The following is a 17,449-nucleotide window of genomic DNA, read 5'->3' as shown; positions in this document are numbered from 1 at the left end:
AAGACACCCAAAATAATCACAAAGAGGCACAAACAGATGGAAAAGAACAGCAAGAGACAAAAATAAGTACAAAACACTGGCAAAACAACCACAAAGAGACACAAAACATCCAAAAAATGACACAAATTTCCCTTTAAGAGACACAATACAACAACAAAACAGAGGTCAAACCACCCCAAAGTGTGTGTCTCTTGCTCCTATGTACTATAGGAGAGGTGGTGGGGCCTTTTACATATCTGCATCCAGGGGCCCATTGTCTCATAATCCGCCCATGGTTGATACACGGTTTTATTATCTATTACAATAAAGAAAGACACGCAATAAGCTCACTGTGATGAATTTTCAATATCGGGATAATCGTGAAGATCGTGTCCTGCAGCACCCAAAGAGACGACTGGACAAGCAACAATAAAAGAGACTCTACAAAGACAGGCTGCATACGCACCAGATTCAGAGAATGCAAACAATCTTCATCAAACTGGGGCATATTTCAAACTGAAAGATAAGATAAGATGCCACTAATAGTTGAAAAGCCTGGCTTTTTAAGACGTTAATGAAAAAAAGATTTGTCCTATCTGTGATGCAATAAAAATATTTATTTCTCAACAAAAATTAAGGTAAAGTGCAATTTTAAGAGCTTTAAGCATATTCTGATGATTTTTTTTTTTTTTATAAATTGCAGTTATTTTGACCAGGATAATCATGACATGAAAGTATGAACTGATCTTTCAGCCTCTGCTTAATTCTGCAAGACAAGAGTCATGTAGGTTACTACTTTAAGAGGTTATTACTTTAAGAACAGCAGAAGTAATTAGCTATGTTTATCATAACTTTATAAATACTGTAGCCCACTTGTTTTTGATTCAGCTGTGTAAAGGTACAACGTGGCCATGGAAATGACGGGGTAATGTTTTTAGTGAAGCTGTCATGTTAATTTGATCACATTGTAAGTCCCTAGTTGACAAATGACATTGCCTGGTCAGAACTACTTGTTGCAGAGTACATATTTGTAGTTGAATTCATTTGTTAATTCTTATATTAAATTACTGTGTTTAAATCTGTGCTTCTTAATGATGAACATGACCACTGGTCTCATTTAAAAACATTGCGTGTGTAATAGTTTAAAAAAAGGTAATATATTAATCTGCAATAAGTTAAAATCCTGTTGAAGTTAAAAAGCTCATATAGGTAAAAGAAACAATTCATAAAAAAAGGGCTGAGATGTGATTAAAAAAGACCATAAAGTCACTATAAATATGAGTTAAAAAACAGTAAATGTGAAGAGTTAAAAAAATGGTTTAAAAACTGTAAACTCATCAGATGTTTAAGAAGGGGTTAAAATATTACATAATCTCTTATTCATTTCATTGTTTGTTTTATTTGTTACAGTTAAAAACTAAGCTATAATAATCTCTGTCTTCCACTAAGGAGGTCTAGATCTGTCAGAATCGGGGATCGATTATTTTTGTCTGCGCAATCATACAAGGGATATCGCGCGCAATGTTTGCCTCACTTCACTAAAGCTCTGGTTGAGGAAACACTGCATCACTTGTGTGATTATTTATCCCTGTTTTCCAGGTATGTGGTCGATATTGTGAACTGTGAAACTGTTTCTGATAAATTTATAAGACGTTCTGACTGTGAGGAGAACATTTATATGATGCTTGAGTAAGTTAAAACTGTTTACTGGGTATTTAAAAGTAAGTACGAGCGAGCGAGACTGCCGCCATCTTGTATAAATACACCAAGTGTCTTCATTGTTTACGTGTGTAAATGCACAAAAGTGAATGTATTTTGCACAGTTTATATCCTGTTTATGTAGTTACTTGATTTGTTCAAGTTTATTTGTTTAATTAGCAACTTTTGTATAAGAAAAGGGTGTGAGTTCACTAAGCTACTTTTCATCAGATTTACTGGAGGAGAATGAACTAATAGGGAAAATGTGAATTACGTTTGAGGAATGCTGTATTTTATTTAATTAATAATTTAGATTCAGTTGTTGTATAATGCAGTTTGTGTATTAAAAGACTGCAGGTTTAGATTGTTAAATTAATGTGCAGTTTAAAAAATAAGTGGCATTAATCACATTGTTTGAGCTGTAAACATACTTATACAGTGTATGCAGATGTATTTTTGTGCATATGTACTCTGTTTCAATGAAGGTATTGTTGTAAAATATGATTTGCCTCACTTCACTAAAGCTCTGGTTGAGGAAACACTGCATCACTTGTGTGATTATTTATCCCTGTTTTCCAGAGTGCAACATGTACGCACAAAACGAGGCCTGAAAGAGGTGTACGCCACTTCCCGTGCAAAAGTCGTGATGAGAGAAAGTTTGAGCCATTCTTACGAACATTTTGAGTATATTTTTAGTATGGATCCTAGGCATTGTGTTATAAATGAGTCCCCAGAAGTCTGCATACTGTGTCCAGGTGGAAATAAGCGTTCAGTCTGATCATCTTAATCTTAATGCAGCAATCAGACCCGTGGCTCTCCAGCACTGGGAGACAATACAGCATTAACCGTCGCTGTTGGCAACCATTTGCGAGAAATCAAACATCACAGTATGTTCAAAGCAGAGCTGGAAGTTTCATCTGGTTTGTCTTCATTTCCTCTGATGGAAAAGTTTGTTCAAGAACTGAACAAATTACAACCGAATCAGTTTCTGCTTTTTTCATAATTCATCAGCTTCAGAAATCATTTTCTATTTTAAAAAAAAAAAAAAAAAAAAAAAAGGTAAGAAAAACTGCAACCTTCAGAGTGCCTTGAAATATATCCTTCAATGACAAATGAGAACACAGAAATGAGAAATGAAAGTGCCACTGAGAGCTAAACTCAATGCCTCTGTCAGAACAAGCTTTTAGGTTTTGTTATTGGATATCAGGCAAATGTCAGACTGAGCCACAGACTGGACTAATGTAGTGTTTATTTAGCGAGGGAGCCTCTTAAGCACTTTCTGTTCATTAATGTACTCTATTGATTATTACTCTTTGTGGTTTATGCAGCAGACGGTGATCACGGTTGGATTTTCTTTTTTCAGTTCTGCAAAACACAAACAGCACAAATGATGTTGCTCAAACCAAAACAGTTTTTCTTCGCCATAAAAGCTGCTACCAAGAGCTCATAAAACCATCGGTTTTACCAGCCACAGTCATTAATACAGAGAGTACATTTTTATGCACTCCAGCCGCCTGTTAATATACAGACAGTTGCAGTTAAATAAAAAAGCTTTCCTTCATTGCTGTTGCTGCTATAATGTCATACTCACATTAACAGCAACAGCTCTCTTAATACGAGACACAGAGAGAGAAAATAAGCAATAAAATGTCCTAACATGCACTGATTTGAGAGAGAGTTTAAAGCAAATCGTTGTTTTCAGGGCACACAGGATTACATATTCCATTCCCTATTTGTTATTGTCATGTTTTATCTCAAAAAGTTGCATGTTACAGAATTGTGGAGATGTATCCTCACAGCATATGAGCCGCCACTGATAAAATATTGGCACTGGCCTGTGGTGTAAACAGAAATAAAAAGACACCCCTTCCACTTTCAGACACACACTGCAGTCCATTAGCAGTCAGACAGTTTTTACACATTAGCACATTAGGTTTTAAAAGAAACAATAACAGTGGGGTTTCACTGCTGACTTTTAGCTCTAATTCGAAGGTGTTTACACCCACATCAAATTAACAGTGGAGGAAATGTGGCCCTGTATTCACACAAATTAACATAAACTTTAATTAAGGTCATATTACTTCAAACTTGGCTGTGAATTATGTGCAGCCAGTGACTGCGGGGTTTTAAATCAGAGCTAACATCAGAGGAAATTATCACGTTAATGGAATTTAACATTACAGTAAATATGATAATAACCTGAAGAGGAAAAAGAGCAGAGGTGCCAGGTTGATCACGAGATGACAAAGGGATATGTCTGATACTAATCAGCAGGTGGCAATGATCGATCAAACATACTGACCGCTGACTTTGCTGCAATTAATCAGAGCAGATTGTCACAATGGGGGTCTAAGAAAACACAATTTAGGAGAGTACATGAAACTGAAACTGGACTGGAGGGTCCCCAGTTCAAGTCCTCGTGCAGGGAGTGTGGACTGGTGGCTGGAGAGGTGCAAGTTCACCTCCTGGGTACTGCCAAGGGGACCCTGAGCAAGGCTCTGAACCCCCAACTGCCCTGACGCCTCTCAATTTAATGCATGTATAGGTCCTGTTTGTGTATGTGTGTGTATTTCAGGGCTGTGTGTATATGACAAGAGTGAAAAATTTGAACTTCCCCTTGGAGATTAATAACATTAATCTTCTTCTGCTGTCTAATTACCTGCAGAGTTTTTATAAGAGGATACGAGAAGTGGCTGAATCACTCACAATGCAGTCTGCATCAAGTTGAAGCAAGTTTAAAGTTAGATACTGATCAGCTGGATTCATATTTTACTGATGATTGGAAAGTTATTATAGCCAGTTACGTTTAACACTTTTCATCTGAAGTGTCCAACCCTCAAACACTTGGTGTCTTCCCCATAAGGCTCTGCCAGGGTGGGACTGTAGAGACTCTTTGCCTCACTCAGATCAAGTTTTGTCAAGTCAACAGTCAACAGCTTTGCCCTGTAAACCCCTTTGTTGCCTTGTCTGCATGTTTGGGATCGTTGTCCTGCTGCATTGGCCTATAATACAAAAAGGGCTTTCGGCACTACATTGTTCATTCTCAAACACCTTGAACCTCACAGTCATTGTTGCACTTTAGATATAATGTGCTAGAACCGAGCAGAAACAATGACAATATTTACATTCACACTAATATTCCACTATTATTTTAAATGAGAAAATATGAATTTGTTGCAGGTCATGCAAACAGCATATTCTGTGTGGATATCCAGAACCAGGCCTTTTCCCAAATACATCTTCCGTGTGGGATATGCCTGTATTATTCAGGTTTTAATAGCATTTTTTGGACAACACATGGCCTTGCTCTGTGTGTTGTACACAAACCAACTAAGCAAAACTTTGCAAGGCTGACGTAGAGATGCATGCCCCAGAAGAAAAGCCCACATTTCTTGTCAGAGAGAGAAACACACTTTCTTTTAAAAATTATGCAAGACCTGGATATCAACAGGTTTTTGGACATGTGCAAATATCAAAACAGCAACCTTTTCAAGAAGGCAGGTGAAGTAATAAAAGAGGGAGGCTGTTTCCGCATAGCTGAACAAGTCCACCACAAACTCTGAAAAAAAAACTATTTTGATGCAAAGAAGCAAAATGCCACAATCTTCTCCAGCCGTTCCACTTTTCCATAATTCGATGTGATAAACCACATGTTAGGGCACAGTCATCGGAGTATGTACGGCTGCATGTAAACAGGAATATTAGTGAAATATTCATTCTCATTAGCCATGTAGACAGCTTACTAGGAATACTGTCTTTTTTGGAATAAGGGAAAAACAGGAATATTTTGTGCACGTTGTAAATGTAGTCAATGAAAATGTGTCACTGCCCTTCCATCTGCAGACTACACTGTGCACAGATACTTCCTGCAAAATGTCAGTGGCTGCTCATACCCCAGATGGTTTGTTACACAGAACTATTCAAGAAGGCGTTATTGGAAACAGTTAAGAAAAGGGCAGGCACTTTCAAAAAAAAAATAGCAGGTGATTGGATGAACCACGATGTCAATCATCGTCCATCATGGGCCAGTCAGGAGAACAGCAAAATATATTTTCCATTGAGAACAGCCAGACAGTTACCTCTCAGTCTGGTCACACACCTAAACCATGCATCTAGCTGCCAGTAGCTCCTTACGGGGCACTGATTAGTTCGAACCACTTTTGGTGCTGGCATAAACACATTTTTTGAAGCCTGACAAGATGGATTCTTGCCTGATATGGTGATATCGCAAGAATTCATGTTCCATGCAGGGTAAATTCTCGTTTGGCTCTCTGCAACCTAAAATATGCAACAGATGACTCTTGGTGTGAGATATCCAGGAAAAAGCAGGAAAAGTTTAAATGTTGTTCCCATTTCACTCCACATGCAGTGGTTTCCTGTCTTTTGCCTGTCAGCGCTCGTTAAAATTTTCAAAAAGTGAACTTCCTCTTCTCAGCTCAGATCACTTTTCTTTCGACCAACTGCTGAGCTGACAAAACTTTCTTTCTCTTAACCGCTACCGCCTCTCTGCTCCCCCCCCCCCCCCTTTCTCACACACACACACACACACACACACACACACACACACACACACACGCATATTTATGCACTCCACACACACACACACACACACACACACACGCATATTTATGCACTCCACACACACACACACACACACACACACACACACACACAACAGCACAAGCAAACACTTGCATTTTTCATAGCATTTTGTCTCAGGAGCACAACAACAGTGACGCTCAACTCCCATGACAATTGTGGAGTGTGTACATGAAAGCATCCGCCCTGTTTCATTCAAATGAAGAGGAGCTTCGTGCACAGCAGCCCGTCCCAAACACTCTCGAGTGGGGGACTTTTCAGCCAATAAACCAAATTTAAAATAATTGACAGCAGTAAGGGGCACATTCCTGCCCACAAGCCCAACAAGCACTTGTGAGGATCTGTAATGATGTGTAACACACACGCATCAGAAACAACCAACAGCAAAGAAGAGCCAACAATGAGATAACTGCCACAGGGCTAATGTCTGCTAAAATCCAGAATGTCTGACAAACCAGCAACAACCAACTCTGCAGAGACAAAAAGCACAAAAACTACAGGGACTTCGAGTGAAAGAGTGAGAACTCCTAAAACCAGCAGAGAGTGTGCATATGGGCTGAATTAAACACCAATAAACCCTCTTAATTGATAGATCTTCAAAGCACTGACCGTCTTTTCAAGTGGGAATAAAAGCAGACAGAGAAGCAGCGAAGAACAAGGTAGAGAGATCAAAAAGTTCATCTTACTTTGAGTATTCTTCATTATCTCTGTCGCAGCGAGAGTCCTTGTGTTTCTCCCAGTCCTTGCCGTGTTTACACGTGGTCAGCAGAATAATATCTTCTCCGTTGTGGATGTGATACAGAGCATTCCTCGTCTCAGAGCCGATGCCAGTGAGGTATCGCTTCCCTTTGAAAACCAGCAGGTACTTCCTGGAAGGCGGTGCATCGTTGAGCGTCAGATAACCTATGCCCCCTCCTTTGAGCGGGTGATCCTTGGAGAATAGAGGGATGGAGATATCAAAGTTAGGTCGGAAGTTGACCACGTCTGCGCTGGCTTTGGCCAGCATGGCCTGACCCACCTCAAAGCCCAGATCCTCTGTGTAGTCCGGCCAGGTGCCAGAGTAGAGGTTGAATATGAGGTGGTTCCTGCCATCGTTCCACGTGGGCAGGCTCTGGATCCGGAGCCTCACGTTCTGGACGTATTGAGCTGAAAGCTGGTCCCTGTCCAGTGTGTCCACGGTCAGAATGAACAGACAGGCCCGAGTAGGGTCTTTGGTGTGAAAGCGAGACTCCTCGATGGACGACAGGATCTTCTGGTAGGTCTCTGAGATCTCGTCCCCTCTCTGCGGAGGGTAGATGTAAACCCTGAAGCCCGACTGGCAGCGAGCGAAGTCGAAGCAGGTTTCCATGCGGCAGCGCTTGTTCTTGTAGATGTTGTCGCGGATTGCACGGCGTTCGCGAGGCGAGGTGTGCTGGTGATGGAGCTGAGGACTGTCCTCCTGCACACACAAGACACACACAGTTAGGACAACTGAACATACAGCACAGTTACATCGATTCTTTACATCTGTGTGAGAGCAAATAACACCTGACAAGATTCCCGGGTGGTGAAGTTTCTAAAACATTACTTCATGCTGTCAGTAGAGGAAATCAGTCTAACCTGGGGCTTCATTGCTTTGTTTCATGACTCAGCTGCAGCGTCTCTGATAACATGAGAAGACGAATGGTGACTGTCTTTGGTTCCCCTAAAGCACAATGTTCTCAACCATCCTGGCTTGTAACCCTTTAAGGCAGAGCAACGTGTACTTTGTCACAGGTTGCATGTATCTAGAAAACAGCACTACGTGCTCAAAATCTAGACGCAGATATTTATGTATTTCCAACAGAACTATTAAACGTATAAAGTACAGACAGACAATAAAACATCAGGCATTTATACGCCTACAAATTATTTAGCGACCATTTCCTGAATTGGATTAAAACCCTCAACTGGGTTTACTTTCAGCGAGACTTGCAACCTGTAACATGCGGCTGATATAAAAAGCATTTTTCCCAAAGCATGTTTTAAACTCCATAGGAATAAAATTTGTTAGATTGCCTCGAGTGTTGTGGGAGTGGCTGTTTTCATAGATTAAAATATTTGGATAGGTAGGTAGGCATGGGTGCAGATCCTGGGGGGGACGGGGGGGACATCCCCCCCCCCCCATTTCTGAAAAACACAAATTGTCCCCCCCAATTCTAAATAACCTAAATGATTGAAATTGAACAAATGTATACAGTAGCCCCATATACTAGGAAAAAAAGGGAAGATGATGAGGAGAATTGGGAATCTGTGAGAGGCGAGAGATAAGAACATGAATGGACATAACATGTCTGAGACCCTGAAACAAGAAGTAGCATTAACTAACAGCGAAGCAGTGAAAAGGAGGGGGATGGCTGGCTCCATGCACTATTGGCTGTTTAAAAGAAATAAACAGTAAAGGTAAGCATATGATTCTCTTTGTAGTGCTTTTTGAATGACTTGGTGATGGTGATGAGCGTCTATGAAATCATGAAATATGCTGGCAATCTCAAGCGCTCTGTGGGCATGATTTGCACGCGTGCAATTAAAAAAAAAAAATCACAACTGATTGTGCCCCCCCACAAAGCTGTCATCAGATCTGCACCCATGTAGGTAGGTGCTGATTTAAACAGAAGTCTACCTCTTGCTCTCCCCCCTCCAGGTACGGCTCCAGCAGCTGGGTCGACTCTGGCCAGTGCCTGGGCGGTCTGGACGGGCTTCTCTGAGGCAGGGGCTGGGGCTGGTACACGTCCTGGCTCTGGTGGTAGTACTGGTACTCCTGCTGGTGGTACTGGTGGTATTGGGGGTACTGGGGAAACTGGTTGTATTGGTATGGCTGCTGCTGGAACTCCCCGATTTGCAGACCCCACAGGTAGACGAGGAAGAGAAGACCGGCCCCCACAGACACGAGCAGGTACCGCTTCTTGGCCTGCATGTGTGCTGTGGGGGTGGGGGGGGAGGAGGAGGAGGAGGTGGTGGGATAGAAATAGGAGGAAGAGTAAGGGGAGGATAAAGAGGGGGGAGGAAAGGGGAAGGGGAGGACGAGGAGCTAGGAAATGATGAGGAGAGGAGGTGCAGGGAGGTAGACACAGGTCAGCTCGACCCACGGGGCGGCCTCTTTATCCACAGCTCGGCATTTTGGGATTTGGAGTCACTAAAAGAAAAAAACATAGAAATTACACATAAATCAACTAACTAATGAAAACAGTAAAAGATCAAATTAGGATTATTAAAACAAAGTGACACTTTATTATGTCAGATTAGATCATCTGTGGTCCACATTGACTCTAGTGGACATTCAGAGAGTCACATAAATGCACAAAAAGAGTGCACGTGCATTTTGCTGACTGACTCCAGGTTTTATGTTCTGTGTCTGTGACAAAGTAAGTAGAAAGAACAATAAAAACACACACACAAATGGTCATAGGTGTTAAATGTAAGTTGATCCCTCTGAGCCTTTATTATGTTATCACATTTTAATATTGTGAATTGTGTTAAGTCAGTGAGGCATTTTCAATGATTCAGTGAGAAATAAAGCACTTAAACCGGTCTGTTATTTAACATTTTGACACTTCAGAGTCTTGGGGCTGCTGTGAAACTGCGCCTATTTAGGGCAACAAAAAAGTTAATCTTGGGTGCGTCGGTACAATGGACAACCAAGACAGGACGGCAGAGGAGTTACCTGCACACCAACACAGCTGGGCTGGACAGCCACAAAAAAAAGGTTCACAGGCTGAGATCAGTGCAAAAACATGTCATCAGTGTACAAAAATAAAGGTGCTGAAAGTGTAAAAAAAAGTGAATAAAAACAGCAGCAAACGTTTCAGTCCTTGACCTTCGTTAGTGCTACTGACACAGAGCAGATACAGACAGATTTCTACCAGGTGTGATGAATCAGTCAGCTGGTGCCACTAATAGAGGAGACCAACTCTGAGGAGCAGAGGCCGGACTACCAAACCACAATGACCTGTCCAAATTAATGTTGTACAAATCACAACATCCTCAAACACAAATGTGTGATAGCAGAACATCCGCAAATGTGCAAAAGAAACAACTATACACAGAAAAGAAAATTGAATTAAAAAGAAATTATATATAAAATTAAAAATATAAAAACAAATGAATTGATAAGATAAAAAAGTAACAATTGTAAAAAAGAGAAAATACAAAATATGACAAAGCATGTGCACAGATGTTCTAAATAAAAGTGATTTCTTTTTATTTTTTTGTATTTTTGTGCCTGTGAACCTTTTTGTGGCTGTCCAGCCCAGTTGTATTAGTGTGCGGGTCTGTCCACATTTTGACACTTTTGGCAATTAAACATTTATTTACCTTTTAATAATTCTATTTCTCTAACCTAATATGACTAAATACATTTCATAAATAACAATAATGTCTGTGCAAATTCGGCACAGCACTTTGTTTCTGCAAAACTGCAACTTTTCCAAACAACTCACAGTGCCTCATGTTTCTGGTTTAACTTGTGTGAATACGACAGTGAATTTATTCCTACATTTCCATCAGTGCAACTACATTTTAAGGCATCATAAAGTGCGGAATGAAAAATATCTTTTAGATGTTTGATAAGCAGTGCAGCATTAAACTGCAGATTTCTGAATCTGAGTTTGGAGCTCCGTACGGGAAACTACACGTGGGCTATTTATGCAATTTAAACCATCCGCTTGCAAACCATATCAGGATTTTACAAAAAAAATATATATATATCTTTTTGTATTTTTTTGCTCGGTTTTCTCACATTAGTCCACAACTGAAAAGCCATCACCAAACTCCTCTCACTGTGACCTACCTGTTTCCAGGAAACACCTGTGGTCCCAGGAAGGGATGTGTATATCCTCTGCTCTCCCCTCCAGCCCGAGCAGGACTCCACAGTTCGGATACACATTCTCCAGCTCTGCCCCCCTCTGAAACACCTGCTCACAAACCCATCCACAAATCATACATTCAATTAAAACCACGTGTGATGAGCAGTCACTGAGCTCTGCGTCCGTGAGGGAGCCCAAAAAGGTGCGCTGGCTTCATCCTCCACCGCGTCCCAGTCACAAACTTTCCTCTGGAGAAGCCCACGGAGTGATTTTCACGTGCACGAGACTCCGACCGAGCGAGCACACCGCTATGTGTCAGCGCGGCAGGTATCCAAGGTGTGAATGTAGACGCGGAATCATCTGCCCAAACAGCCGTGATAACATCGAGAGCATCCATCCAGGATTTACTGATGTGTTAAACAAGGCGCGTGCATCTCCAATCACGAGCTGCCATCCCCCTTTCCAAAAAAAAAAAAAAAAAAAAAAAATCCAGAAAGAGAAGATCCAAAGTTAGTTTGGGAATTTAAATCCACACTTCCACCTGTGCGCCCCGTGAAATATAACCACAAACCACCATCCCAGGTAAGTTAAGGAAATATCGGCGCACCTGATCCGGAGAGACGCGCTTCAATAAAATCCATTTAGGAGCGACTTCATGGTCTGAAGGAGGCCAGCGGATCAAATTAACACCACAAGTGCATGCTGGGGTTATTCCATCCTGACTGAGAGCCGCTGTCCTCACGTTTCCATCCTCACATCCTCACTTGGATCTGGGCTGCGCCACCGTGCAGCATCCGGTAACAGCAGCAGCAGCAGCAGCAGCAGCAGCAGCGCTGATAAGCCAGACAGCAGCAAACTGGCAGACTGGGGGGATCGGAGCATGCATGGGGCGTCAGTTGGCTCTGATGGTGAGGTGTGGGAGCTCGCCATGATTCAGCATCTCTCAGGCTGCACTGGGAGCTTTGATTGCATCAGTTTAATGATAGGTGAAGTCCTAAAGGTGGCCATAAGACATTGCTTAGGTAGGTCAAAAAGAAGTCCCAGAAGAGCACCCAGGAACTCACTGTGGCATCCCTGTGTTTCATTTGCAAACCAAACTCCATTAGGAAACCTGCAAATTTGGCAATCGTGTGCGTAATCGGCAAACATGATCTTAAAAAGGTGTAAAACATGACTTTAAAACACACTTTGAAATGCATCTGTAGCTTGTAGTTGCTACAATAAGAGTTAAAATGACTTTTCTTTCCATCAGTAAATAAAGTTGAGGTTTGTTTTCATGATTTCTGCCTGGTGCAACACATGTCCTGAATACATGCAAATTCACTCCCAAGGTATGAACATTAGTTATTCTATCAGCCAAGTTATGTGGCTCATAATTAACAAGCTTTCTAATGGAGTTTGGCGCTTTCGCTCCGCACTTTGGGGCTGTTTGGAAAGTTTGCTGATTTACATGAAACCTGTCACATTTGCTGCACTTGATAACATTTCGCAGTCTCCCCTTAAGGCTTCTGATGATGCGGTGGCAAATGATGTTAAAGGGATTTGTCGTGGCTTGTCAGGGTTTAGTGAACTGACTCTTTTGCAAACCTAAACCGCTTTTTAATTAAGCCATAGCTCATTAAATGTGTTAATGATTCAAATGCTGGGCCCGAATGAATCAACTCTGACCACTTCTCTTCTCTGCCCTTCAGTCATGTTGCTGTTATTTGTACAGAAGCCACTGACTGTGTAAAATTAATTTGCTCGTGATTTAAATAGATGTTATTATCTCATAAATTAGAGAGGGTGTTTACAGATGTTGTGGAGACACACGCGGACGCATCATGTAGCAAACAGCGCCATCTTGTGGTCGAGTTGCAGCCCACACTTTGGTTTCAGATTGTGTTATGTGTGCTGCTCAGATCCAAACAGCTGCTGTAGTGAAAGAACTGAGATTTGTGTGAAAATAAGTGGCCATTTCAAAAGTAAATCTTTGCCTTAAAAGTTAAAATCTCATCTTCAGTTCAGTTGTATTTATATAGCACCAAATCATAACATAAGTTATCTCAGGGCAGTTTTTATATAGAGCAGGACCATACTGTTTTAATTTACAGAAACCTGACAATTCAATCAATTTCACACCAAGAGCGAGCACTTCTCAGTATTAGCCATAGTTTGATGGATGTTTTAGACTAAAATCATCTTGTATACTGCACGCCACAACACTTTTTTAAAGCATTTAAAAATGAGACAGACCATTGATCTCCCATGTAGTTATCATCAGCCATTGCAGAGGCTGTTTATGCTCTTATTTAATCTGCACCAGGCCTCTTATACACTGACAGGCAAGAAGAGGTGCAAAGGCAGATGTACAATTGTAATAGTAAGTATTATAATTACACCAAATTTGTTTCAGTTGTTATCACCTACACGCACGCTTAGGTCTCTGTACTCAATATGTGGAACGTTTAATACTTAGTTTCTGTGCCCCTGCGTTCACCTTTGGGGTTACCCCACCTATAAAGGGGTGTCCCCCGCCTTGCCTTGCCCCTTTTGCTGTTGTAGGGAGAGGTAAGCAATATTGCTCTTGTGGTAATTTCCATGTTTTAGTGCTGTTTAGCTGTTTATAAGTTCATTTTGTGCTAACTTTGTGTAGGGGGTCGAGTTTGTGTGGTCGTATTTGATGGAGGATTTTGTTTTTGCCACTTGCTGTCAGCTGTCAGGAATAAACTGAGATCACCTCTAAAGATATCAAAGGTTTGGGCCTCTTCATATCAACACAACGCAGACAACACTAGAGTCCATCGGTTACATAAGGTGACATTGGCAAACAGCGTTATTATTTAATCCAGTCAGCCTGTGATGCTTTATAGCTAAATGATGACAGAGACATTTATGAAAGGTAAGGTTACTTAACTACTGTAATTAAGTACAATTTCAGGCACTTAACATGAGTATTTCCATTTGATGCTCCCTTTTACATTTACCACACTACATTTATATGATAATTTAAGTTACTTTGCAGATTCAAATTACTAAAACGAAATATCAACTAAACTTATGGTGTATTATTTTAAGTAACCATAAGCTGCCCACCAGTATATAAAGTAATTAAAACATTAAAGTGATACGTACACATTGCACATCAGTATTTCTAATCCATGCATCCAAAGCCCTTTGAGATTGCGCTTTTGGGCCACTACAAAGTCCCTTCTTTATGCCTCCTTTGCATTTTTACACAGAACCAAACAACAGCGGCATCATACCACTGCAGTGTGTGATTAAACACTGCATCCCGGCATCCTGCAATCAAAAGAGGCACAGTGGGCATGACGTAACGCTACAGTTTTGGCCTCTAGTGTGGCATAAAACATACACGTTAGCAGCTCTTTATAAACAATAACAATGGCAATGACAATCATTTATCTTCTCTGTTATATGGTGGCTAATCTCCCCCTTTGCACAGAGGGTGAGGAGCTCCCAAATCTCATTGTTTTCCCAATTTGTGGACGTTTACAGACACCGTTCTTCTTCTTTGAGTTAGCTGCTAATTGGTAACAGCTGCTTTTCAGATCTCCCGCGATGTAGTCACCAACGTTCCTGCCCCTGGTCACGACTCTCTGGCTTTATGTTTTACACAGACCTCATTTTGGGGTTGTTACTACCTTCGTTCCTGGCTCAGAGGCGAGACCACTCTGTCCCACCTCTCTGCAATCTTACTTTATGTACAGTACGGCAAGGCGGCATAATTGTGTGACACCTTTCACAGGTAGTGTAAGAGTGGCTCAAAAGACACAGCACTGAAAAAAGGCAAACAAAGTGAAGCAAAACGCTAAATGAGAGTGAATCTGAGGTTTGCTTTTACTTTCACTTTCACGTGTTTACTTAACAGCAGCCAACAATTTTGCATGTCATACCTTTAAAGCAAAAGATCTGACCACTTCTTCCATCACTGTGTACAACTCATAGCAGAACTCTGGACTTTAGTATATGTGCCTTAGAAAAACGTCATCTCTGTCTTGAAATTTCTGAAGTAAGAATTTGATTTGAAATATTTATTATACAATGCACATACACGATGTATCACCCACACAGTTGAAATCTGCTTCAGTTTATCTCCTGTGTCTTACTGTTGTATTGCACGGGATAATATTCTAGCTCTTACAATATGAGCTCAACTGTAAGACATAAATCCAGGGAAAAGTTTAGTCCCGTGTATTCAGTCATTTTAGCTCTGGTTTGACCTCAGTGGAAATCATTTTGGGCTCCATAAATAAGATTTACTTGACCTGTCCTGTGTCCAGTCTCAGACCATTGTGTTCTCAGTTGTGTCATTCACCTGGAGGTTAACAGATACTGTTCAGATGACTGTACTAAAGCCTCTCTCTTCTCCTGATACTGGCTTTACATGAGACTGTGACCAGGCTTTAAAATCATTTATTAATTTCAGATTGGATTGTGTTTCCTTTTTGCTCCTCTGAACCTATAGCTTTAAATCTCCCTGCTCGTACAGTTTTATGTGTTTCTGTTGTGCTGGTGCCAAAACCGGACCACTCACAGGAGGTGGGAGGAGTATAAATCCTACATTTCAAATGCTTGAGGAATGGTAAACCCATAAAGGTCTCAAAAAACAGCACCATAAAAAGGTTTTCCTATCTTTAATCTCTGGCTCTACAATAGCAGAATAAATCCATGGACATGACTTTGGGTTGTAGGGAAACACAGCTCCACATTTGTCTAAAGCATCCCCAGTCTCTTTCTCTCTCCTGCACTCCCGTTTTGTTTTCATTTACCTGTGCTGTGATAACTGAGGGATCGGCTGGTGTTGATGGCTTCATGGTCGATTAGGGGGAAGATAAATCTGAAAAGGTTGCAGAGCAGTGGCAGAGAGGGAGCAAAAGTTTGATCTGTTTTCAGTCTCAGTCTGTCGCTTCAGTTCCTCCACTTCCTCATTTTCACCATCAATCTGGAGGTTTATGGGATCATTCAGGTGACTGTTGGCAAAGTCTCTCCTCTCTCCTGTACCAGCTTTTAGGATGAGACTGATCCAGCTTTAACATGGTGTGTAACTACTGTAAATAGCCTACATTCAATTAACTACTGTACTGTATTACACAGTGTGGTATCAATACCCTTTCGCTCCCTCTTTGTGTGTTGTAATCTGAGTTTCTATAGTTTTGTGTATCTTTTTTTTTCCCATCTTGTCCATGTCTTGCTTATTCACTGATAGCGGCATCCCAGTGTGACCCACAGTGGTGGGAATGCGTCATTGCCAAAGCATAGCAGCCCCCCATTGATTCCCCACCAAGTTAACACCGTTAGCTCTGTCAGCACTGCCACTGATAGTGCAGTTCACACTGTTGGCATCATAGGCTTCAAGCCCCTTGCTCCCTGTTGAGAGCTATGTACAGACATCCCAGCTCAGAACAAGCCCCCATAGGCTTTGAAGCCAATTTTACTAAGTGGCCAAACCAACCCGGTCTCACTCCGAAGTCATCAAAATCCGGCGCATGGGCAGTGGCTTACGGTGTCAGAAACCAATGAAAAACATCAGCATGATACGCGGCCAGTCACCATAATAGTTTAACAGCGCTCGTGGTGTCAGAGGGAAACATGGTAGCACAATAACGAAATTAAAGGCAGCGAAGGTTCAAGTAGAGCTGGCGGGGGGGCTGGGGGATGGGATCAAAAACCACTGATTTTCACCTGGGAGAGCGGGGTTTGCATACCATAAGATTATAAAGCCAAGCCCTGTTCTTTTTTTCCTAAACCCAACCACATGCATCAGTTGCTGGAGGAAAAAAAAAAAACAAACATCAATTTGCTGTGTTTTACCAATGAAGTGCATTTACTTTGAAAGAGACTTCATGTAAACATTATATTTCCTGTGAAAACAGAAGTGTATTTTGAAAGAAGACAATGCATGTAACAGGCAGAACTTGATACGGTGCCCAAGAACATCAACAACCAACGCACCCAGGGAACCTTGCACGTCATATCTGGACATGGAAAGTCCATGACCAAACGTCAATATGTGATGACATCGGAGTGAGAATGGTTTTAGCCATACATGGAATTACAACATCCGGGTCTGTGATGATGCCATCTGGCCTATTAAGTTATTAGCCCATAGACTTACATTGTGGAAGAAACGTCTGGTAATCAACGGATGCGTTTTTCTGAGTGTCACAAACCCATGTGAAGTGACTCGTTCCACTATTGGGATTTGATTTATTTGGTCCAATAAGATTTAGAAAGTCTGGAAGAGCCACATAATTAAATCACTTTTATCCCCATTCAGATTAACAGAGTGCTTAGCTAGAAGTTAGCCACATTGGCCAGTGGAAGTTGCCCGCTTGGCCACCATAAGT

At 41.4% G+C, this 17,449-nt stretch overlaps 1 protein-coding gene across 1 annotated transcript in view; it reads right to left on the bottom strand.

Moving 5' to 3' along the window:
* The window catches only part of LOC117270842 (exostosin-1), a 418,529-nt gene extending 406,451 nt beyond the window's left edge, over positions 1-12,078 (bottom strand). Inside the window, exons 1-3 of the mRNA XM_033648766.2 lie at positions 11,084-12,078; positions 8,918-9,430; positions 6,963-7,714 (exon numbers count right to left, since the gene is read on the bottom strand). Of these exons, the coding sequence (XP_033504657.1) occupies positions 6,963-7,714; positions 8,918-9,211 (1,046 nt within the window). The 5' untranslated portion in view covers positions 9,212-9,430; positions 11,084-12,078. The remainder of the gene's footprint in view (positions 1-6,962; positions 7,715-8,917; positions 9,431-11,083) is intronic.
* Between the last annotated feature and the right edge of the window lie 5,371 nt (positions 12,079-17,449).

This window comes from Epinephelus lanceolatus, chromosome 13 (assembly GCF_041903045.1).
Source record: "Epinephelus lanceolatus isolate andai-2023 chromosome 13, ASM4190304v1, whole genome shotgun sequence".
NCBI classification, from domain to species: domain Eukaryota; kingdom Metazoa; phylum Chordata; class Actinopteri; order Perciformes; family Serranidae; genus Epinephelus; species Epinephelus lanceolatus.
The sequence above is the reverse complement of the archived record's forward strand: the minus strand, read 5'-3'. Positions and strand labels throughout refer to the sequence as shown.